Source organism: Bos grunniens, chromosome X (assembly GCF_055505025.1).
Source record: "Bos grunniens cultivar Pamir isolate PY7600 chromosome X, Bosgru_T2T1.0, whole genome shotgun sequence".
Taxonomy (NCBI): Eukaryota; Metazoa; Chordata; class Mammalia; order Artiodactyla; family Bovidae; genus Bos; species Bos grunniens.
The window spans coordinates 35,014,768-35,040,965 of record NC_141194.1 but is presented as its reverse complement, the minus strand read 5'-3'; the positions used below and the strand labels follow the sequence as shown (position 1 = coordinate 35,040,965).

Sequence of the window (26,198 nt, the reverse complement as noted above, 5' to 3'; positions counted from 1 at the left end):
TTAGTGCTCACAGGTATGTCTTGGCATTCAACTTCTGTGCTCTGCATCGATAGCTCTACAAGGCCTCCGCCAATTAAGCATTTTGTTTTCCATTTGAAAATTCAACTCAACCTTCATGGTCTGGCTCATACATTGCCATCTTGGCAGACCTTTCTATCTGGCTGGAGGTTCTATATCACCTTGTTACAGATCTGTTTTAAGACATTTGGCATTCTTCTTGAACTCTACGCCAGCCTCGACCCCCCCACCCCTCACTGTGCCCCCGATGCACGGTGCCCATGAACGGTAGTTGCAGGGCACTTTCCACACCAGCCTCTTAAGAGCTGGCCTGGGAGGATGCATCTCTCAGCAAGTCCTCAGACTCTAGTGCCTGCTTTCCCCCTACCGCCTCGCCTCACAGGAGTGCATAGACCTGGGCCTCTTGGTGGCAAAACTGCCGCCACCACCTCTCTCCTGGCACTGGGGCCGGAAACCAGGCTGCAGCCTCTGCACATGGCACTGGACTTCCATTTCCCCTACATGTGTGCACTCAAGCTTGGCCAACCATCCTCAGCTCTTGGGATGGGGAAGAGGGCCTGGTTCCCACCACCGTTTCACCATTTGCTGCTATTAGCAGCCGCTGGCTCAGAGGCTTCCTGCCTCTGGTCCCTGGGTTCCAGTGCCCTAGACATGGGCTCCAGGACCATGCCTGGATCCACCCTTGTGAGAGAGGGTCAAAGCTCCGTGCTGGATATTTAAGTTTAGGGGTCAACATCCTGGGCACATAAATAAATACTCTCTCAGAAAAAAAAAAAAAAAAAAATCCATAGAAGCAGAACTGTTTTGCACTTCTTTGCTTTCTCTACAGGTTTTTTTTTTTTTTTTTGGCACATGAAAGGCAGGTAAGAAATAATTACGAATATTGTACAAGTACCGATACAAACCAATACAGGTTTCCCTGGTGGCTCAGACGGTAAAGTGTCTTCCTGCAATGTGGGAGACCCAGGTTCAATTCCTGGGTCAGGAAGATCCCCTGCAGAAGGAAATGGCAACCCACTCCAGCACTCTTGCTTGGAAAATCCCATGGACAGAGGAGCCTGGTAGGCTGCAGTCCATGGGGTCGCAAAGAGTCGGACACAACTGAGCAACTTCACTTTGACTTTCACCAATACAAAAGTATTCATAACCAGGCCACAAAAGAGATTAAATTTCTAAACACTGGTACAACAAATGTAGGTTTTAATCCTATGCATGGCTTTTTAGTCAACCTTAAAATATTTAAAGCATGTGAAACATAGAATGATAATCTTACCTGTATACATCCTTCATCAATCTTGCCCTTTTGAGGATCAATTTTAAAATGTGCAGTTTTTTTAAAGTGGTACATCAGAGGAAGGGATTTGGATCGATTTTGCATAACACAATGAATCTCTGAATGTCCACCCATGAAACAAGGTGCAAAATTAAGAATCCTTCCAGGATCAAACTGTAGTAAGACTGGAAGTCCTGAGCCTGTCAGGGCTAATTCTACTTTCTGAAATGAGCCACCTATAAAAGCAATAATAGTTTGTTAATATTAAAAGTGTTTTGGGAACCCAGAATATATTTGCTCAGTCCAAAGAGTGTCATCTGAAAGACTTGATGAGACATGGGTATCTAATTCAATCTTTCATTCAACAAAGTTACTGAATGCCTTCTCTGTGTCAGTATTTTTCTAGACCTTGGGAGTACAGTAGTGAATAAAACAGGTGATGTCCTTGCTCTCATGGATTTTACATTCTAGTGAGCTGACACTGACAATAAAATAAATAGGTAAAGTAAGGTGAGACAGAGTACAATGTCTTGGGGATGCTCATTTATATGGGGAACTCCAAAAAGAATTGATAGGGAGATGTGAGCAAAGATATAAAGGACCCTGGAAGAAAATCATGGGAAAAAAAATTTTTTAAGTCTATTCTAAATACAAGCAAACAGCAAATACAAAGACTCTAATGTAGGAATGACTTGGCATGCTCAAAAAAAAAAAAAAAAAAGGGGGGGAAACCCTTAGGAATGAAGTATGGCTGCAGAAGAGTAGTAGAAGAATGGTAAGAAAAGATCCGACATAAGATATACTTTTGACTGTAGAGATAACAAAATTTGCTGACTGACTGCAGTAGAATTGGAGATTGAACACAATAAATGATGATGCTAAGGTTTTTGGCATAAGCAACTGAAGTGATGGAATGAAATGGAATGAAGTGACGTAAGAAATGAAGTCATTTTTTGAGGCAGGAAAGACTTCAGGAGGGACAGGCTATGGGGAACCAATAGTTCTTTTTCGACATGTTAATTTTGAGACATCTGGTAGAAATCCAAGTGGAAATGTCTTATTAGGTCACTTATTGTATTTGTCAGCTTAGAGTGAAGATGAAGAAGGAAGGACTGGGGTTGTCAGGGGAGAAGAGAAGCTGGGTGAATACTAATCTCAGATCAGGAGAAAGTGAATGAGTGGAGGAATGTAGTAGTAATGGCAAATACCAGGACTCAGTTGGGATTAATGGTTTTGTGTTTTTCACTGGCCCATTTAGCTTCTGAGGTGCAGCCCTGGAGTAGGCTGAGAGTTGAATTGAATCAGATTAGAGGTTTTCCACTCAGCCACAGTGGGAGTTGAGCCAAGAGGTTTACATATACTTGGAGGAAAGTGATTAAAATTATGAACAATGGAATATAAGCTGAGCAACAATGTAAATATGAAGTTTTGGAGATAGAGTACTAGAAAAGAAGGTAGTCACTATGAAATGAGGGCTTTGATTGAGTGAAAGAATAGTTTTGCAGAGAAAGTATTACAACTAGAATGCCAAAAATAGGGTTTATATTTCTTCACTCATACTCTTACTAGCCAATCCAAGATTCTAAGGCAAATCTAGCATCTCTATCTCTAGCCTTTGAAAACTAGATTAACTTGAAAGCCTAGAATAAATGTTCTGTCTATGGTCAGCAGACAGAGCTCAGTATCATCAACTATAGCATAAACAGTAACAAAGCAATCAATTTATGCCCTAGGAACACTGTTCAACTCTGCTCAATGACATCACTCATACCAACACACAAATCTTCTAGACTCTTATCTTGCCATGGTCATCTTTCTGGATTTCATCACTCATCTGCCTATATTTTTATTTTCTCTTTGATCTTTCTTGCTAAACTGAACTTCAATTCCATTTTACTCACTGCAACTCATCCAACATTACCTGAAATGTACAGAGTTCACTGCATTTTTACATGTGACCTACAAAGCACATGCACTTATGAATATCCTATAACAAGATACTGCATCCTATTTATTGATACTAGAACTCTAGGCCTTATTCTTTGACTGTTACTTTATGTAGATTCTAAGAGAGCTAAAGGCTTGGTAAAAATGAAATAGATCTTTTGTTCCTATATTAATCTCTAAGAGAAAATCTAGGCTTACGAAGAAAAGAAACAAGGTTGTTTTTTGTTTTTATTTTATTTCTTTAACTCTACATCACCATGTTTATCTACTGTCATCTGAAAATAATTAAGTCATTTAACTTTTAAATTGGAAAATTATTATATAAATGATTCTGAGGATGACTTTTCTCAATGTTTCACAGAAGACATGTTAAGGTCTCTCGAATATTTGCATTTTCATTCTAATCAATAATTATACATTTCATTAAATTGCCTCTACATATATTGCTGTCCAAACTTTTAAAGAATTTAAACAGCTATATATTTGATGATAATGTTCATTTCACACTTACTTTTGATGATTTGATTATCATCTCTCAAAAACCCATCTTTACTTGCTACAGACTCAAATCTCAAAAAAACAGCATAGTCTTGCCTATGTGAAGGATCATTCTTTTGAACATCAATGATTAGCCTGTGAAAAAATTACAATCAATTATTTCTAAAGCAAAGATGACACATTTTATTAATCTCTCAAAAGGGAATATCAACCCAATACCTAAATCTACACAGATGGAATTCAGCAATAAAAAGATAAGTGTGATCCATTTTCCAAAATTACCTCACAAGATACTGAGACTTGCAAAAGAAGCTCACACTCATATATGTGAAGTCAAAAACACTGAGTTCATGATGATATTTGCAAGATAAGTGGGATTCAAATATACTAAATTGTCAAACTCTTGCCACTTTTTGTGTAAAGGATTTTCTTTCCAGGCAAACTTCATTGCTAACTAAGGTCTCTGTTCAAGTCTCTATAGTGGTCCTTCCTACAACCCGGGTGTAATTGCAAATCTCTGGTACATATCTGTGTCCTCCCATGAACTAAGCATGTATTTCTAGCCACATTCTTGTTAGAGGAGAAAAGGCAATTTGGAGAACAGGATTTGGTAACAGCCAAATATTGGCAGAGGAGAAAAGCAAAGGAAAGATGAGAAGAAAGGAAGTAGGACCAAAGACACAGATGGGTTATGTCACAGGCTTGTGCCCTGACACAAGCCTTACCTGCTGCTTCTGCTGCTGCTAAGTCGCTTCAGTCGTGTTCGACTCTGTGCGACCCCATAGACAGCAGCCCACCAGGCTACCCCATCCCTGGGATTCTCCAGGCAAGACCACTGGAGTGGGTTGCCATTTCCTTCTCCAATGCATGAAAGTGAAAAGTGAAAGTGAAGTCGCTCAGTCGTGTCCGACTCCTTGCGACCCCATGGACTGCAGCCCAACAGGCTCCTCCATCCATGGGATTTTCCAGGCAAGAGTACTGGAGTGGGTTGCCATTGCCTTCTCCATTGCCTTACCTACAGCTCAGCTTTTTAGCACTGGATACTCATATATATACAAGAAGGTTGATGTGAAATATTACATAGGAATTCAAATAGCATATTGAGAACACCTTTAAGACTACAAATCATATTTATTTCTCAGTTCATGCTAGACTCTCAAATAAAATGAACATATTGCCATGAAAAGAACATTTAGAATTTCAAAGATTGTGTATTAAACAGAATCTTACAGATTCACCAAAGAAATTTCCTGCATGAAGGGATGATTAATAAGGCAATTATAGATTGTACAAATAGAACAACTACTTGATTTATTACTCTCCTTAAATTAAACCACAACTCAGTCTTCATCAGACAATTGGTATCACCAAGTGACCCGGTTGTCACAGAGAGAAATACATTAAACATTGCCTTCTTACAAAGGTCAACATACTGACAACTGGATCAGTTATTGTCATACACTACAATCTCTCAAGTGTACCTGCAATTGCTACTGTATATTTAAAACAGTGTTGTCAATTATATTTTTCAAACTAAATAACCAAACCAAGCACAGGGAAAACTACACATTGGCAAAAGTCCTAAACATTTGTATGAATTTTTGCAACCAAGTGTGGTTGATCCCAGCAGCTACGAAAGGCTTAATATTTCTGATATTCAGTCTAAGTATTTGGCCCTGGCAGGAGCACTGCATCCTCTCTGAAGGCATCTACAACAAACTCCATGCTCCTAGCCACTGCGTGACTATTTCTGGAAGGACAGTAAGGTCTTGGTAGAACAGACTGGTCTGTGGGCACAATTCAAAGCAACCCCAAACTTTCACCATCTCATTTCCACAAGGTCTGGAGAGATTTTTAATTTAAACTAAAGTGTTTACTTTGGCCACCTCATGAGAAGAGTTGACTCAGTGGAAAAGACCCTGATGCTGGGAGGGATTGGGGGCAGGAGGAGGAGGGGACGACAGAGAATGAGATGGCTGGATGGTATCACTGACTCGATGGACATGAGTTTGGGTGAACTCTGGGAGTTGGTGATGGACAGGGAGGCCTGGCGTGCTGCAATTCATGGGGTCGCAAAGAGTCAGACACGACTGAGCGACTGAACTGAATTGAACTGAGCTGAAGGTGTTTACAAACATTTTTAAATATTGGAATAATGTTAACCGTGTTAGAAATATTTAGAACCATAGTAAGAAAAATCCAATTTGTGCCTTCTGCCAAGTTTTACTATTAAAATCAATCTGATGAATGTACCATTAATATACTTTCCATTGATCAATAACACCATAATGAAATTAATTTTTGCTTACTTTGGGCTGAAACAAAATGTAATTAAACTCTTTTGATAAGGTAGTAACCTCCCTTCATTAGGAACACAGGAGATAATTGTGGTAATATCTATGCTCTTTATTTTCCTTAAGTAGGTGAGATTATTTAAAGCAACATCTGTTCTTTGTTTAATATTTGTACCCTGTAATATAAAATCAGAAATAAAAGAATATTAAGGCAAATATACAAAAAGTATTTTAAAATGTGGTCATAAAATAATTATTGAAATTCCAGAGGCTAGATATAGAGAAAATGTATGTCTTTAAAGTAACATATGTAAATTTGATCAAGGCACCTCATAAAACTTAAAGAACTATTGAAAAATTGATGAGAACATAAACCCCCACAATTAGCCACTAAGATATATTAATACCCATCTATTACTATCAAGGTCAGGTTGATTTACTAAACTTTTTGAGGTCACCCTTGGAAACACATGAAATGAAATCATATCTTCACGTTAAAACATTTTTAGATTAATTAAGCAGCTTGTTGGTTATTAGTGAGTTCAAAACAATCTGTTTCAAAACATAATACCTGATCTTCCTCCGTTCCATTATTTACTTACCAATTCTTCTCCAACGGAATCATCTTGCATTATGGCTACCCAGTTTATAGGTTCTGGGCTATTATTGTACAGAAGTGCACGTTCAATCTTTGACGTTCCAAAGAAAACAGAACCAAAGCTAATGCATTCCAACTTTTTATCATTATTTATGTTTAATAATTCAATAATCTGCTCAACCACATGAGCTCTGATATTCAAGAATACGTCTGGATGATCTTGCAAACTCACTCTACAAGATAATGAATTATACATATATATTTTAATTAGAATTCTATACACTTTTTCTCCTAAATGTTTATATAAACAGAAATTTTATAAAATCACATTATAATTAAAATTCAAAGACCTAAAGGAAGTTCCTTTCACGTATGTGACAGAGACTGTCATGTCCTTCTGTCTGTCTGAACTTGCACAGTAGAATGGCATATGTGCAACCTAATTTATTGTCTCCGGGAAACAACAAAGATGGAAAATAACTGCATGAATTGACCTAAAAAAATTTATTGATATTTCCATATCACCAATTATTCTTTAAATACTAGAGTTATATAGAAGGATTTATATGGCCACCTCTAGTTCTAGAATTCTGAGATTCTTTTCTAATCATCCCATTTCCACAAGTCCACTCACCAACTTCATCTTCATCCTAATAACCCAATTCTCTATGAAGCAAAGTATCTTGGCAAAACTCCACTTATTTGCTGAAATGAATATCTCCCCTCATAAAACTTCATTTTTCAGACTAATCTGAATTTACTGTTGAAACTTCCTTTACCTTACATTTATCCCTCTCTGGCATAAACGCAATCCTTTTGAATCTTGCCCCATCAGATAGCACAAATCAATGACCAAAACACAGCCATCACCAAAGTCTTTAAATTACACTCTATCTCTGTCACACTGGGCATGGTTCATACCATGTCTTTACACATCTCCCCTCACTTAGCTTTCTTGACACCATACTTTCATGCTTTTCCTTCAACTTATTTAGACTCTACCTTCTTATTCTCGTAAGACTTGAGTATTTTGTAAATTCCATGAATAATGCTGTTTCTCTCCTACTCTTATACTCTACTCTCTTTCTCAAAGTTATTTTTAACACTTCATGCTTCATCTACAATTTATGAACTAACAACTCTCAAAGCAATATACCTAGACCAAAAATTTTTATGGGACTCAATATAAGTAAATCTAATAGGCTCCAAAGGATTCTGCAAAGCAAATCAATTCCAACGTTACAACTGGAGTCAAGATCTTCTACCACAGACCTGAACCTCCTCTTACTTTGTCTTTCTATAACCAGTTACTAAATCTAGTCAAACATACCTCCATAACATACCTCCATTCTGCACACTTCTCTCCATATTCCCAATCTGTATCTTAGCTGAGGCCTTCATTATTTCTCTTCTGCCTTACTATTATAGTTTCTAGTCAGGCTATCCACTCCACATCTGTACTCCTTGATTTTGTACACTGCTATTAATGTGAGCTTTCTAAAATGAAAACTAATTAGGACACCCCATCCTAAAACTTTCCTGAGATTCCACAGCCTTTACAATAAAATCTAAGTTTGTATCAGGGCTCACGACTGTTTCTCAAACATTTTTTTTGAGCTGTAGCCTTCAGTGAGAAATGTATTTTACACTGCAATGCAAAATACATACACACACAGACACACATACACATGAAACAAGTTTTACAAAATGCCATTTGAATTTAGTATGTGAGATGCATTCTGATGTTTTCTATATCATTGTTTTAATACTAGTGGTGACTCACTATACTGACTGCATATCCTACTAATGAACTGAGAAGTATAGCCAAAAAAAAAAAAAAAGCTTTCCTATAAGGTACTTAACTGGACCCTGTACCATTCTGTTTTTCTGGTTTCATCACTCCTCACCTCCATCTCTTTGCCTCAGATCTCAAGATGTGTAACACTGTCTATTAACCTCTAGAAAGTCATCTTCTACCTGCTCTGCCTGAAATCATTCCTCTAACCTTCTCCCATCACCAATATCCACCTCTCCTACACACAAACACACACACACGCACACACACACTCAGCCCAAATCACACCACTGCTCTTTGCTGGCCAATTTCTACTCAACAACAGGTGTTTCATTCAACTACTACCTCCTTAGTGGAGCTCTTTCTTGATCCATTCCCTCACCCCCACAAAATTCAAACTAGGAGCTCCTACTAGGTGTACCCATATGCCATTCTCCAGTTCTTCCCATTTTTTCAGTCTCTAGTACTTGGCAAACAGCAGATACTCAATGAATGAATGCTGACTCAAAGTCAAAGAAGCTAACATACATTCAAAGACAACAGGCATATATGAAAAGAGAAACAGGAAACTATCAAGCACTACACTAGAATTAAGAACCATAGTATATACTCACTTTGCCAATTCGTTTACAACTATGGGCTGGTCTGCACAGAAATCCACTTTAATAACCACTGATGACTTGGGCTGCACAACACCACTGGTTGGAAAAATGACAATGGATAGTTGGCCCTGGTATTCTGTTTTAAAGATACCTAAGGAGAATGAGAGCAGATGGTTTACATTTGGATCCTTATGATGTTAACATTCACTCACTTAGTAGGGGACAGACACACATTACAGAGTATATGGTCTACTGTGGACCAAGAATCACAGCTTTGATTGTAAGTTCAGTCTCCAGGGTCATCCAATAAATTTCAGTCTACTGTTAAGACTCAACCCTCACCAATAGCTAAAATATACTGTCTGCTTACTTTGCTCAGACACTCATGCTAAGAGCTATGCATATGTTATTCTACTTAGTCCTCAAAATGAAATCAGTGATACAGGCTCAAGCATTACCTCCATTTTATAAATAAGGAAATAGATACTTAGATAGGTCAAGTCACTTGTCCAAAAATACACAATTATTATGACAGATTAGATGATCAACTCCAATTCTTCAATCTTCTCTGCATGCTTAATGTCACACTCCCATGGATTAAGTATGTTTTCCTACCCCTTGACTGGGCCTGATCATGTGATTCACTTTGGCCAATAGCATGGAGCTAGAAGTGACAAGACAGCTCCAACCCCAGATGTTCTCCTGCTCTCTTACCATTCAAAGTGTTTCTTTTGAGAAACTGCTGTCCCTTTGGCCTATGCCCCATAAGGAGCAAGTGTGGAGCAGAGAGAGCCACCCAACTGACTCCCAGACCTGCAGTTAGTAACAGATCAGCCTGGCTGCCTCAACCTGAAGCAGAGTCACCCAGTTTAGTCAAGTTCCTGCTAATGTGCACAAAAGCATTAGTCCAACTCTTTGCAACCCCATGGCCTGTAGACTGCCAGGGTCCTCTGTCCATGGAGTTCTCCAGGAAAGAATATTGCTTTTTTAAGCTACAGAATTATGGCATGGCTCCTTCCACATCAATAGTTGACTACTACAGCTAATAACTAATAGAGCTGGGATTTTCACCTGGATGTTTCTGACCACAGGGCTTATACTTATAGCCACCACTACCACTCATTATGTAGTTAATGTAGTTCACAGAGGAAAAGGGTGAAAGGAATGAATTTCTAGAATAAAAAAGCATATGAGAAGGAGGGCACAAATATTTCTTATTCTGAAAGCAGAAATGGTCCACAGTTTATGGTAATGTCGGGTGCCTATATTAGAGCATGCAGTCTATATCAGATACCATCTCCTTTTCATCTCTGTAGTCCTGGCACACCACATAGTGCCTAACACCAAGCAGTGCTCAAAATGTCCAACAAATGGGAAGCAGCCAGTCATGAGTTTCTTTGATATCACTATACAATATTAACACAAATGAGCATTCTGCCCACATAAACAACTTTGAAGATTCCTAACTTAGCAGTTTTACATCACATTTGATGACATTTTCCAAAATTATTCATTTAACTTAGGATAATGAAAATATTAGCATAATAAAAGTACTGAAAATATAAAAAAATAATAAAACTTTAAGTCCAGAAATGACCTGATGAAAAAAGGTAAACAAACTCACAGTAACAAAATGTGTTAATCCAATAATTTTTAGATACATGGTAAGGACATAAATATTTATTTCTTCTATCATAATATAAAGCAAAAATCTGTAAAATTATATCCATTACAAATAAACAAGTATCATTGACTCAGTTCTCCAAGAAAATAAAACTATATAAGTTCAGTTAAGGCTGAGTCTAAAGTCAATGGTCCAAAAGCTTATCCAGGAACAACCCCTAACAAAAGAACATTGTTGAATCTTTTAAATATATTAAAATAGTGAGTACACAAACACAACTGCATCTTATTTAACTTTAATGCCATCAGTAATAATGAAATATTTGACTGTTTTATTTTTTAATGTTAACAACAGGAGCAAGGACATCATCCTAGGAGAAGGATGTCATTGAAGCAAAGATGTTACAGACAGAATTTTTGTCATCAAATTTTCATTTTTTTAAAGATATGAAATTGGCCAATGTGTGGAGAATGAACTACAAGCAGATAAGAAGAGACTTCAGAGAAATAATTTAGGTTGATATTATAAGGCAAAAAAAGATGATGACCTGTTGTAAAAAAAAAAAAGTGACAATGGGACAAAGAAAAATAGGATTACTGACATAAGGATGTGGATAGACATGATTTAATAATTGACTCAGTAAGGGGGTAGAGGGTGAAAAGGAGGTAGATGTCAAGGATTTTGCCAAATTTTTGACTTGGCCACCTACATGGTGGTGACATTCAATGAAAAACAGAAACAGAGAACTTTGGGGGAGAAGTTGAGTAGTTTAGTTTTAGACATGTTAAGTCTGAAAAACCTGAAATAAATGCAGTCTTGTATAGACATCAGTTAAGTAAAAGGAATGGAAGTGATTGCCCAGGGAGAGCAGAGTGACTGAGAAAACATGAGGGTTCATGACAAATGCTAAGGAACACTCACTTCTAACGTACTGAGAAAAGGAACAGCGCTCCACAAGAGAATTAAGAAAGATGGAGAAAAAGAATAATCCTAACATCAACTGTATTTATTGAACATTTAATGTATGTCAGAGAGTGTGTTAAGCATTTTATTAATCATCACCACAATTATACAAGGAAGGTATTACGTTTATCCCTAACGTATAAGTGAGGCAATGAATATTCAGGAAGTATAAATTATTTGCCCAGGGCTTCCCAGCCAGTTAATACTGTAACCAAGATTTGGACTCTAGAAGACCTCACTCTGGGTCAAATCAATTAAATGAATGCTCACTGAATGCTTAGTATATGCCCAACACTGTGTCACACATGAAAAGTATGTTGAAATCTCATGGCATGGATTTCCAAGAAAACAAACAAACAAACAAAAAGTACACTGAGAATAAGTAGTGGGTGCTTCTCTGGGTAAGAGAGGATTCTTAGGACCACTTCTGGGTCTGATTCAATTTAGCAAATTTCCTGCTTTAGAGATGATGCTAGGCTTTTCTAGATAGTGATGTAGAGAGATGATGCTGATGATCAGGGGAAGAGAGGCAGCAGGCATTAAGAGCAAGAGAAAGGTCATATATTTGTGGTAAAATAAACCAAGGTAGCTGTTGAAATCCAGAAATGGTGTGTAAAGATCACTCTATGGACTTTTAAAACTATTCCACATAATAACATGGTAGTAGAAAAAGTACCCAAAGATTCAAGAGGGGAAGAGGGAAATGACTGCAATTCAAAAAATGCTAAGATTTTTTTTCTATCTTCAATGATTAAAAACTAAGAAACAATAAAAACATAAACGAGGAAACGGAGTTTACCAAAGCACAAAACACTAATATTAGAAACATCTTAAAGACTAAACTATGTTTTTTCAAAGTGAAAAGATAAGCACTACTTGGTAAGTTAGGCAAACATTCTTACAAGAGGCAATACAACAAAATGTATTTGACAACATGCAGCTAAATCCATGGATAGTTACTCCATAGTAGATTATTAAAGAGAATGCAATGGCACCCCACTCCAGTACTCTTGCCTGGAAAATCCCATGGATGGAGGAGCATGGTGGGCTGCAGTCCATGGGGTCGTGAAGGGTCGGACATGACTGAGCGACTTCACTTTCACTTTTCACTTTCATGCATTGGAAAAGGAAATGGCAACCCACTCCAGTGTTCTTACCTGGAGAATCCCAGGGGCAGGGGAGCCTGGTGGGCTGCCATCTATGGGGCTGCACAGAGTCGGACATGACTAAAGCAACGCAGCAGCAGCAATAGATTAACATAAAACATCATGAAGTTGTTACATAGATAAACTCTAGTATCTATCTCAGTGAGAGTACCACAGAGAGAAAACACAGCTATATAAGTCATGAACTTGCCGAATGTGGCTTTTTGATGTTCTCTTAAGTATATATAAGGGCTTCGCTGGTGGTTCGAATGGTAAAGAATCTGCCTGCAATGTGGGACACCCAGGTTCAATCCCTGGGTCAGGAAGATCCTCTGGAGAAGGGAATGACAACCCACTCCAGTATTTTTACCTGAAGAATTCCATGGACAGAGGAGCCTGGCTGGCTACAGTCCAAGGGGTTGCAAAGAGCAGGACATGACTGAGCAACTAACACTTTCACTGAGTATTTGTAAACACTTAATCTTTGACTCTAAAACTATAAAATATTTGTCACATAAAATCCTTTTGGAAAGTTTTATTAAAATCATCTTTGGTTGCTGAATCTATTTTCTGCTTAAGTGTTTTTCTTCATGAAAATACATAATTCTCATGAATATTTATATATTGTGCTTATGGGTAATGAGGACTTTATGACACTTTATGGGCACTTGCTACTGTGAATATAAAACATACTATCAATTTTGATAAGGGTAGAAAAAAATATTCATCTCCAAAAATGAGGGACAAAGGCAGCAGAAAGAAAATGTGTTTCACTGATAACAATGTGTTTCAGTTTGTAAGGTAATGGCAATTAACACTTCATAATACTCAATTATAATTTACCAAGAATAGTATTAACTACAATACCATGCACACATACTAAAAGTTAATGTGAATTACTCTTCCTAAAATGTATGGACTCAGGTCCATATATGTACTTTTATTAAGTAAAGTAATATTAAATAGTCAATTAAAATTCAAACATATATTTTTTACTTATAGTTTTTATATGTAATAAATGTACAATTTGGTAAGATTTTAGAATAAAATCTAGAAGTTAGAATCAATTTAGAATCAATTTAAAATAAAGAGAGGATATGATCAAAGCATTAAAGAATTTGTAATGGACAACAGTTATGAAAAATTTTGGAAAGTAAAATAATACAAATAAAATTCTATCAATTACATATCACTGCTCCACAATCAGATCTAAAGGACTATTTAGACCAGAGTAACTCACCATAAGAGAGTTCATCCTTAACACTGGAGTCAGGCACAAATGAGCCTAATATTTCACAATCTCACAGAATTCAGAAATTCAATCATTTAAAAAACAAAGTATGGAAAGTGAAATAAGTAACACTCAGTGAGGAACAATTATCAGTTTTATCTGTTTATATCCCAGGAAGAAATCAGTAAAGTATCAGAGTTCCTTTGTCTTAATAATTTCCATTGTTCATTCAAGCAGCCCCAGAGAATGCCCTCACTTAGTATAAGACAGGTTTAGATATAAGACCTGTTTCATGTACCCAACAAGCAATCTCAAGAGAGAAATGTACTGCCTGTCTGGAGCTTGTCCTCATCTCAGCTTGAGAAAAATGTTAGTCTTATCTCAGATGCTGACCATTCAATCAAGAGAATGAAAGGATAAGTGATTGTATGCCTACTATATATCAATGACGAGTGTGTGGTCATGCAGACACAAGCACATGTGTGCACGCACGCACACACACACACACCCCTATGCCTTTACGCAAACTGTTAGGTCACAGTAAGAATCTCTAGAAATAACCTCATGGAGAAGAGAGAAGCACTTTTTCTTTCAACAAAATGTTAGTAAGAGCCTGCTAGGGATCAGTATGTGAATTCAAAGTTGAATATGATAGAGAAAAAGAACAAATCTTTCCTGAGTACCTGTGATAAGTCAAGTGCCATATTACAGCCTTTGGTACATACATAATTAACCACAGTATATTTTATTAGTCAGTTTATAAATGAGGAATCTTAAGTTCAATGTTCTTAAAGATACTCATCCCAGATCACACAGCTTGGAAGGCACTGGGCCCTGATTCTATTTCTGGAAAGCTCTAAGGACTGTGTCACTTCTATGATACCACTCTATGTCTATACTCAAGGAGGTCATCAGTCATCTGAGTCAAGTTATATTGATAAGAATCATAAGGATGTAGATTCATCTTTCCTGATATTGCCTATCAGTTTCTAAAATAGTAATCCTACTTAAGGACCTTCAGTTTTGAGCTTTTCCAAATGACAGACCTAATTTTTGAGGAGCAGGGTAAATCATAGAATACATTAATTGCACAAGAAAGATTGAAGGCAGGAGGAGAAGGGGACGACAAAGCATGAGATGGTTGGATGGCATCACCAACTCAATGGACATGGGTTTGAGCAAACTCCAGGAGATAGTGGACAGAGAAGCCTGGCGTGCTGCAGTCCATGGGGTCACAAAGAGTCGGACATCACTGAGTGAGAGAACAACAACAATATATTTCAAAAATTATCAATTTTCTTCCAAAAGTGTAAGTTAATTTATAGAATAGAAAGTATTTACCTGGCACACTGCCATGGTTAATGATATTAATCTCTTTACAATACACTTTACTACTGGCAACCAATGTCCCAAAATTAACTTCTGGCTCAATTTCCAATTGACATGATGGAATCAACCTAGAAGAGGAGAAAAGAGGACCATATGATGAATTTTAACAAATATAATCTCATGGTTAAATCCACAGGGACTTTTATCTTAACTCCTTAAAAGAGACTTCAGTTTCCTTACAGGTCTGCTGGTGGGACATTTGTCAGTAAACAAAATTGTGAAATGAAGATACAAAAAAAGATAATGAGAGACATTTTAAATTTAAAAATCAGATTTTGTGCATAAATACATGGAATACTCTCCCAACTACTCACCTTGAAAGGTTACCCATGTATCTCAATTTTTTTTTGCAGCTCAAAACATACTTGGAACTCTGTCTTGAAATCTCCACCTAAACCATACATTATTTTGCCCACCCCCCTCAGAAGGGGAGGGGGCACACATACACCATATGTTCTTTTGCCCCCTCTTTCAAAAGGGTACCAGTTATCTTAACAAAGTAAGTCGTTTGGATGATGCCATATCTGATGAAATAAAAGAAGGTGGGATACTATAAAATATAACTTGGAGACTAAGAAAAGGTGTAACAACAAAAGGATACAATTGATTTTTTATGTGCATATCTGTAGCACATGTTTTCATAAGCATTTAAAAAATCCATTCTAATCCTATATACATGTCTCATAAGGATATATATACACATATATGTTTTTAATCTGGATACTAGTTTAGTTTATAAGGCATCATTAAAAATATTATGCTGTTCAATATTAACAAATTTTCTGAAAAATAGGTAAATACTATGGCTCCTATGTTACAGATGAAAAACAAAAGACTTAAAAAGCCTAAATTATTTATCCAAGGAATTATCTAGATATAACATTGAGGAACTTAACCTTGAATCCATTTTGTTAGATTTCATGTACATTACCTTAGAAACCTAACAATGATGACAACAACATCAATAATAAATGTAGTAATAACAGATCTTTACTGAATCTTTAGGTTATATGCCAGACACATGAATTAATTCACTCCACTTAGGATACAACCTCCAAGATATAAATATATACATGCATGCATACAATCATATATACATACAAACATACCAAAATTCACAAATAAAAATACATGAAGAAAACATTCACAAATACTGTGTTACTCATTGATGGTCTGGGCCTTCTTTCTGGGATCTGTGTTTATACATGTTTTTGTATTATTGGATAGGTACAAACACTCCAGAAATCAGCTAGGACTGTCCTGTTTATGCTGCATATTCTAAGAAACACCCATGTTCTTCTCATAAAGAGACTGTAATTTTGTGACAGAAAAAGATCAATGACCTTGTACATCTCTTAACAATATACTTATATGTATATACATAATTGTGTTAATAAAGAGTTTATAAGATCTAAAAGAATAATAATGCAAACAATATAAAATGAAAAGCTGAACATTTTTTCAAGCTTTTTCTCTAGCTAGGTGTGAAAAAGAATCTTAATAATTTCTTGAAAATCTTTCACACATACACATACATATAAATGTACATACATGCATACACATATCCATGGTTTAAGGAGTAAGGGTGTGCTAATATGGTAATATTTAATAGTTTCTCTGGCTTTCCTACTGGTTTGTCTTCCTCTTGTATAAAAAAAATTCTCTGGCCCATATGAACCGCAACATGTCAAGACATTTGACCTCTAAGGATGAAAAGAATCAAGCCACCTATCAGGAGAAGTGCCTCTTGACTCCAAATGCTCTCTACAAAATGAGTTACCAGTTGAACCCTATCTAAGGGTCACCCTTGAAGGAAATTCTGGAGAAGGGAATGAATGACCAACACACTAATATCAAGTACCAGTTATCTCCAAACTTGGAAATGCTCTCAAAGCTAAATAAATACCTTCCAATGGTGCAAAGGAATAGCTCATTCCTTGCCTAAAATGTGTCAACTGTTTGATTCCTATGCAAAATGGGATGCTGTGCTAAAGCAGAATTTCTCAACATGGAAAACCCAAATAATTGGACATCTAAATTTAGTTCATGAAAGTGAAAAAAAAAAAAAAACAAGGGAAACTATTAAAAGGCTTATATCTAATACTAATATTAATATTTCAATATCAATTCTGCTAGTGGTGGGCAAATAGAAACAAAGAAAATACCTATAGAATCATATTTTGCTGTAAAAAGAAGAATTGTGCATGTATATATATATTAAAAATACCTAAAAATTCTATAATAGCTTTAACAGGTAATTTTATAATGAACAGAACTATACTTTTTTCAATGTAAAATGAAAAGCACAATGTCTTGGTCAAATAAATTATTTGTATTAAAGTTAATCTCCAAATCAGTTATTTAATTCTATATTATATTCATTATACTAATCCATATTCTTTAGCCAATCTCAGAAGAGCACCATTTTTATTTTCTTGAAGCCAAACGTCTGCATTATTTAAAATTCTGTGAAGCAAATACAGCAATAATTTAAAATTATATTAAAATGTGACTGCTAAGTCACTTCAGTCGTGTCCGACTCTGTGCGACCCCATAGATGGCAGCCCACCAGGCTCCCCCGTCCCTGGGATTCTCCAGGCAAGAACACTGGAGTGGGTTGCCATTTCCTTCTCCAATGCATGAAAGTGAAAAGTGAAAGTGAAGTCGCTCGGTCGTGTCCAACTCTTTGCGACCCCATGGACTGCAGCCCACCAGGCTCCTCCGTCCATGGGATTTCCCAGGCAAGAGTACTACTTCACTGGAAAGCTGGGGAAGATAGTCAGACAGATTTTGTTGGAGTGAGAATGAAAAGTATGATTGTGGAGACAGTAAAAATAGCATTTTAAAAATAAATCTTTCATCAAAAGGTACAGAAAATATGGCAGAAATAAAATAGGATGTGAATTCAAGGGAAATAAAAGAATACAAGCAATTGTTGAATATTTCTAAGTGATTTTAATAAAAAACAGAAAACTAGTCTTTCATATGTTTTGAAGACTACAATTTGCTAAAAAATTTGTTCTTGAAGTTCAGTTTAAGGATACTATAGATACAAAAAGCCCTACTAGAGAAAATAGAAAATATTACTATGACTCTTATTTTCATCTGAAAGATGTTCAAAATGTTAGCCTCAATTATGAACAATACATACCCAATTAGAGGGACCTCTATTGTTTTATTTCCTATTGAAATAAGAAGTTGATCACACATGTCTTCATTCTTATCAGGATGATACTCCACCATAGCTGTTGTCTGAAGGCCAGAAGCAAGTGATTTATCCAGATTGGTCAAAATCAGTTTGAACTTCAGTGGAAGAAAAAATAATAATAATTACACATCTTAACTCCTAATAAGAAAATAATATGAGCAACTGTAGTAAGGAGTGCACATTATTTCAAGAGATATATAAGATACAGGCAATATTTCTGCCCTAATGATTCTATATGCTTCAGATACACTTTTAATGGTAAATGAACTGAAACTGAAAATGCAGTCAGTCGAGAAATATGTAAGTGTTCAAGGGCTCCTTTAGAAGTATGAGGTACTAAAAAACAGGAAAAAAAAAAAAAAAAAAGGGAAGAGAGCCGTGCCGAGTCACTCAGTCATCTCTGACTCTTTGCAACCCCACACACTGTAGCCTGCCAGGCTCCTCTGTTCATGGGGATTCTCAAGGCAAGAATACTGGAGTGGTTTGCCATGCCCCCCTCCAGGGTATCTTTGCAACCCAGGGATCGAACCCAGGTCTCCCACATTGCAGGCAGATTCTTTACCGTCTGAGCCACTCAATATACACCTTTAGAAGTATGAGGTTCTAGGAAAAGGGAATACTAATCTAATAAAAGTATCATTCAATCTAAATACATATATAACATACATGTACAAGCACACATGCATTCATAAATACATATAGTATTTTATATACTTTTTGCATGAGGACTTGGACTTCAGAATGTGGAGGAAATACAAAAAGGAATAGACCAAGGAAAAATAACTTTTGTTACTTTTGTTCTTGAAAAACATTTGCTAGACTCCAGGAAGACCTGAAGAGGGAAAGAGAAGAACTTCTATGTATTAAGTACTTCTGGTAGGTCAAGCATTCGACAACTATTAGCTCACTTAATATACTTCTACAGCCCTGTAAGGCTGATATTAAGGCTCCCAGTGTACAGATGAGAAACTAGGGCCTGTAGGTTCAAGAGTGTCAGTGAGGACTTAAAACATACATCTATCTAACTCTAAAACTTAAGCTCTTTCCCCACAACTAGAAACTCCTGAATATATAATCTCTTAAAAGAAGCATATTATATATTCTTTGAAAATTACATAATGTTTAAGCCAGGGACTAATCAGGTGTCATATGCGTGATGCAGACCTAAGTATCATGAAAATCCAAGAGAAAACATGATAACTGTGGGCTAGGAATGAGCACATTCAATGCAGGTTTAGAGGATGGATGTATAGGGTAGAGAAGAAGCAAGAAAGATGCTCCCTATGGAGGCAGGAATATCTTAGGCACATGCAGAGAAAAGAATAAGCAAAATAATCTTTCAGCAGGGAGCTAATAAGCTAGTCTAGCTGGGCAAAGAGCTTCAATGAGTAACAATGGAGGTCAAGTTGAAATTAACTATTCAGGGCTTTTAATGCCAGACTGAGTACAAGCAGTGCTTTCCAGCAATGAGGGTAATAAGAGTACTGGAAAGATGTGTTGATACAATTGGTTTGAAAGTGTCATCCTTCCAGCAAACAATAACTCTGAGACCTCATAACTACCACAGCCCAACTTTCAACCCTCATCAATTACTTAAAAAAACAAGGGATAAGTATAGGCCTTTGGGTGCCGAAAGTCCACATAGCAGGTTTGATCATCTTCCTTTATAAAAGAAGGACAAGGAGTGCTTCAGCAGCACATACCCAAACTACAAGTTTCTAAGCACTCTGGGTGGTCTGCAAAGGTGTCAAAGGCACCAAACCTACTCTTAGGAACTTATCATGTGACCACTGAGGTGAAAGTAACACTTAGCAGACACAAGTAACTCTAATGAATGTCTGTATATGCAATTAGTATCCAGTAATCGTGTCCGACTCTTTGCGACACCATGAATCGCAGCATGCCAGGCCTCCATGTCCATCACCAACTCCCGGAGTTCACTCAGACTCACTTCCATCGAGTGGGTGATGCCATCCAGCCATCTCATCCTCTGTCGTCCCCTTCTCCTCCTGCCCCCAATCCCTCCCAGCATCAGAGTCTTTTCCAATGAGTCAACTCTTCGCATGAGGTGGCCAAAGTACTGGAGTTTCAGCTTTAGGATCATTCCTTCCAAAGAAATCCCAGGGCTGGTCTCCTTCAGAATGGACTGGTTGGATCTCCTTGCAGTCCAAGGGACTCTCAAGAGTCTTCTCCAACACCACAGTTCAAAAGCATCAATTCTTTGGTGCTCAGCTCTCTTCACAGTCCAACTCTCACATCCATATATGACCACTGGAAAAACCAATAGCCTTGACTAGACGGACCTTTGTTGGCAAAATAATGTCTCTGTTTTTCAATATGCTATCTAGGTTGGTCACAACTGAACTGAACTGAACTGAGGGGAGAAAGAGACATGACTGAAGCGACTTAGCGTGCATGCATGCATTGGAGAAGGAAATGGCAACCCACTCCAGTGTTCTTGCCTGGAGAATCCCAGGGACGGGGGAGCCATCTATGGGGTCGCACAGAGTTAGACACGACTGAAGCGACATAGCAGCAGCAGCAGCAGTGGGGAGAAAGAATTTAGAGATAAGAGAAGATTTGTTTGAGAAAAATGAAAACTCACTTTTGACTCTCAGAGATGGACAGGATTTGGAAGGCAGTGATTCTTACAGGAGGGAAGAATAGAAACATGGGTCAAAAGAAAAGGAAGTCTGAGCTAACATGGGTAAGAGGACAATGACAAGAAAGACTGGCCTGACAGATCCAGAGGCCACAAGAGTCAGCAGAACACTGAAGATAGGAGTGGGTCTTAGTTTTCTAACAGCAACCCACAGTAGGTGGCATACATCACTGCATACGGCAAATAGTAGGTAATGTGGGACCTCAGAAAACAAACTGGAAAACAAGCACTGATGCATGTTAAGAGAATTGTTTCCTAAGTAACTACAACAGTGACGACGGCAATGCTCTTTACATAGCACCCTGTTTTTTGTTTCCTCCAAGACAGCTAATATATTTTTTACTAATCTATCCCTTCCTTAATTCCCTTTACACCTAGGAAGGTCCAGGAATACACATCATGATCTAGCAACAAATATAAGTTCACACTGATATCGAGCTCATGGCTTTCGCCTCTAACTAGTAAACCTGTCTGGCCATTCTCTTGCTAATGTCAAGACCTGTGTTCTAAATAAAAATCACACTAAAATAAAATATATTATTTTTCTTCTGACTGCACAAAAACCGCTCATACAAGTGTCTCCTGCTGCTGCTGCTAAGTCACTTCAGTCGTGTCCGACTCTGGTGACCCCCATAGACATCCATGAAATAGTGTTTGCCCACATCTGGGATTTACTGCCAACTTGACTTTTAAAAGAAAATATATTCAGATGAACATTCAATTGTTTAATAAATATGTAGTGAATTAGTGAAATAATAAATGATTTCTCTAATTTTACAGTGTTTGTAGCAATCAGGTACTTCCTGATTTAAAGGGTTAGGCTCTGCATGATTTTATTACAAAATAAACACATTACTACTGTCAAAACATGTAAATACAAAAATCCATAAAGAATGATTCCATTTATATGAAACTCAAGAACTGACTATTAATCTGGTTCATTACAAGTCAGTATAGTGGTCACCTACCTCCATGGGGTGATTACTCCAGGTACTACAGAGAAACTTCTGTAGTGTTGGAAATATTCTATGATTTGATCTAAGTGGTAGCTACATGGAGATGCTATGCTATGCTAAGTCGCTTCAGTGGTGTCCGACTCTGTGCGACCCCATACACGGCAGCCCACCAGGCTCCGCCGTCCCTGGGATTCTCCAGGCAAGAATACTGGAGTGGGTTGCCATTTCCTTCTCCAATGCATGAAAGTGAAAAGTGAAAGTGAAGTTGCTCAGTCGTGTCCAACTCTTAGCAACCCCATGGACTGCAGCCTACCAGGCTCCTCTGTCCATGGATTTTCCAGGCAAGATTACTGGAGTGGGGTGTCATTGCCTTCTCCAACATGGAGATAAATGGAGATAAATGCATATAAAAATTCATCAAGCTTTACTTTCAGTTTCTGTGCACTTTAGGGTAGGTAAATAGTACATCAGTTTTTTAAGTGTAAAAAGTAGAGCATAAGACTGGCCTGACTGAACCATAGGCCACACGGGTCAACAAAACACTGAAGACAGGACTGTGTATTCATTTTCTAACAGCAACCCACAGTAGTTAGAAACATATGTAATTTTAAGTGAACCTTTCCATATCTGCATATAGAAGTCCAGCTGCATTCAGTATCATTATTAGGACTATTTCAGGAGAAAATGCAGTTATGCATCACTTACATATCAAAAATTATCTTCACCTGTCCTATATCAAGTCTCCCTGAGAACATGTGATCATAATAAATTAATATCCATTTATTCACACAGATAGTCTAAAATAACAGTGACAGAGAGGAAGTTCTGTCAATTTTTAAATCAAAAGAAAGGTGAAAAGATAGGGATAGCCTCTTAGAACATTAATTTTGCTGATTATTCAACTTGTACTAACTCCCTCATTAGTTTTGTTTTGTTTTGTTTTTGGTCGCTGCCATCTCACCAGGGATCAAACCTGTGACCCCTGCAGTAGAAGCATGGAGTCTTAACTACTGGACCACCAGGGAAGTCCCCTCTCTCATTAATTTCTAAGTTTTTTGAGGGCAGAACTGTCTCCATTTTACATGCTACTTTCTATTTTGTAGCAGTTGCTAAACAAAAGTTTGTTACAGTATGAAATAATAAACCTTCCTGCTATCCTACAGTAGCTGGAGTAATCAGGCACTTTATGACCCAAAGGGGAGTTAATAGAGAATAAGTTGTCATAATTCTACAACATTATAAAGCATAGATTCTTGGCTGTTAAAGAGGAGAGACGCATAAAATCCTCTTCCCTGTTTTCCCCAAACTCCAAATGAAGGAACTGGGAGATTCCAGATCGACTTTTCTCCCCTGTCTCCCAGCCCCAAACAAAAAGGGGGGGGGGGTGGCGGGGGGAGAAACAAACAAACAAAAAGGCCAGCCCACCAAATCACCGCTTCACAGGAAGCTCAATCCTGCCCGCACCCTCCCCAGGCCCTCCTGAGGCCCTGCTCTGAACTCCCCTGGGTGTGTTACCTGTGGCTTGACAGGCTCCTGAAAATGGATTTTCTGGCTGCTTCGGCCGAGATTTTGTACGGTAAGTGGGAGGCGGTAGACCCTCCCTGCCACCGCGTTCCGAAATTTCATTTCCGACGGGGTCACCCGCAGCTTCATGTCCTTCTTTGTGGTGTCCAAGTCCCGAGCCACGAGGGAGCTCCTCTCGGTCTCCATGGCCGTGCTCTATGTAGCCCGCAAACCGTCGCGGACTTGACCACCGACTAGCGTGGACGCCGTCGCTAGGCAACCGCCCGACGCCACGCGATCTCCTCCAGCCCAGCCGGCTTTGGCGCCGCCCAAGCTGCGCGAGTTGGCAACCTCACAGAGGCTGCAAGCTTCTGGTGAAAGTACCCAGTATCCCAGGTGTCATCAGAATAACTGTAAAACGTGCTTTGGTCACCCAAATCCCAGCCTGGCAGGATTTTAAGAGGCCACTGGCGGGGCGGGCATTTTCCTAGACCTCTCAAGATTAAACTTAAAGAGCAGTGAAAGTATGTGCCCAAGTACGAAACAGGATGTAACAGTAACGGAGGAAGGCAATGGAAACACAGCCAGATCCCCCTGACTCCGGCTCAGTTGCCTTAGGCTAATGTTTCTAAAAATCTACTAGCAATCCTCTGGGTTTTTGTTAAAATTCATAATCTGTTTTCAGTAGATCTGGGTCAGGGCCTAACACAGTTCCAGGTGATTCCAATGGTGCAGGTTCAAGGACCACACACTGAAGAGAGGCTATAAAAATTTTAAGTCGTCTAGGTTTAAGTTTCTTCATTTGTGAAAGAAGGCGCTGCTCAGAAGATTCAGATCAAACATCTTCATGGCTATTTATCTGAGCACCTTTCCAACAGGTCTAAATTCACACTGTCCAATCCATAATCTCTCCTCATCTTTCATCTGCTGTGGTAGTCCTTGGTTTCAAAACATTAGGTGAGTGCCATTTCCCTGACTTAATTGCCTCTGATAACTTCACAACAGTTTCTTCCACAGACCTTTATTAATTTGCAGCCAAGCAGTGCAGAAATGGCTTCCCCCTCCACCCCTTATTTTAAAAACCATATAGAATTTCCCACTCACATAAAAATTTATTTATAATTAGATGCTTTCATTTCCTCACTGCCATGGCACATGACTATCACTCTGAATGGACTAGCCTTTCCATCTCCTGGTCAAACAGTTACTCATCCTTCAGGACCTAAATATCTTTGTAGAAAACTTTCCCACAATTGTTTTACAAGATTCTCACAGTTCTAAGATGATCAGTAAGTTATTACTTCACTATAAAGACAATTTTTAAAATTTCTTGGAATTGTCAATAGTTGAAAATAGTGGAAGTAGTGGTGGTGGACATTGTGATTTACAGATTCTTATGAACTGAATAAAAGCCCCTGCATAATTTTTCAGATTTTTCTATATTATGACTTCACAAGTGGGAGATGTGAGTCACACCTGGATTTTTGTGCTAATCACTACTATGGTATCACAGTACAAATCCGGTGTGTATCTTGTAGCCCCTATGCAGGACACCTCTACAGCACAGAGAAGACAACAGCAGCCCAGGGAACTTGACTGAATCAAGACCACAGTCCATACAGAGCCCTGTCATCAACTTCTGCCAAAACTGGAAATTCCAAAGAGGTCTCAAAATTGCCTACTGCCCATTCTCAAGCAGACTGTCTCAAGTCTAGACTTCTGTATGGATCCTAAAGATACAGTGATTCAAATCAAATGCTGAACAATGTTTCCCTGTTCTGTTCAAACTCTCATCAACAATGTCACATAGCTCTCTCCAACTTCCCCAGCCTACAGCTCAATCTGTTGCCCTTAGTAACTATAATTAAACCTTCTTGAGTTTTTACCTTTTTTTTTTAACCTACCCTAAATGTAAACTTTAGATAAAGTACTCTTAACACGTGCATCATGTGTTTAACTCCAAAGTATCTTATCCAAATTCTATTATCAAATAATGGACATATGAAGGCATAGTTGGGTGAATTGTAGGCTGTTTTTAGTCAAAATTTTAAACTATTCATGATTATGTAGTTACTTTAAGGTTGGACAAATAACAGATTTTTACATAACAGTGATAAAAAATATAAACAGTACCTTTTCTCTGTGTGTGTGTGTGTATAATTTTCTAATATGGAGGCTTCATGGAGAATAATTTTCATTATATATCATGGGTGAAATGTGTGTGTGTTCATCTTTGCCAGATTTCCAAGGCAGCATGGTTGGCAGGACTTTTATATAAAAATCAAAGTAGGCACTCTGACTGGAACACTTTATATATTATAAATAAGGTTTAATTTTATTCCTCATTATACTAATGATGAACTAACTAAAATGAGGACTTGAAGATTAAGTGGACATGCTAAATGTTCCCTGCAGACTTGCCATTCTTCTACTCTGAATTAGTTTAAGAGAAAAAAATGTAACTCCTATCAATTAACCATAAATTTTGCCAT

At 37.8% G+C, this 26,198-nt stretch overlaps 1 protein-coding gene and 1 long non-coding RNA gene across 3 annotated transcripts in view; one reads left to right on the top strand and one right to left on the bottom strand.

Annotated features, from left to right (window-relative positions):
- The window catches only part of CFAP47 (cilia and flagella associated protein 47), a 507,751-nt gene extending 482,741 nt beyond the window's left edge, over positions 1-25,010 (bottom strand). For both annotated transcript variants that reach the window (XM_086387631.1, XM_086387632.1), the window contains exons 1-8: positions 23,719-25,010; positions 18,529-18,680; positions 15,330-15,445; positions 9,038-9,176; positions 6,633-6,861; positions 6,046-6,206; positions 3,750-3,871; positions 1,292-1,527 (exon numbers count right to left, since the gene is read on the bottom strand). In XM_086387631.1, the coding sequence (XP_086243757.1) occupies positions 1,292-1,527; positions 3,750-3,871; positions 6,046-6,206; positions 6,633-6,861; positions 9,038-9,176; positions 15,330-15,445; positions 18,529-18,680; positions 23,719-23,913 (1,350 nt within the window). In that variant the 5' untranslated portion in view covers positions 23,914-25,010. The remainder of the gene's footprint in view (positions 1-1,291; positions 1,528-3,749; positions 3,872-6,045; positions 6,207-6,632; positions 6,862-9,037; positions 9,177-15,329; positions 15,446-18,528; positions 18,681-23,718) is intronic.
- Positions 23,643-25,649, top strand: LOC147340116 (uncharacterized). The gene is made up of 2 exons (XR_015158919.1): positions 23,643-23,779; positions 25,245-25,649. It is a non-coding gene; the product is annotated as an uncharacterized LOC147340116 (long non-coding RNA).
- The last annotated feature ends 549 nt before the right edge of the window (positions 25,650-26,198 follow it).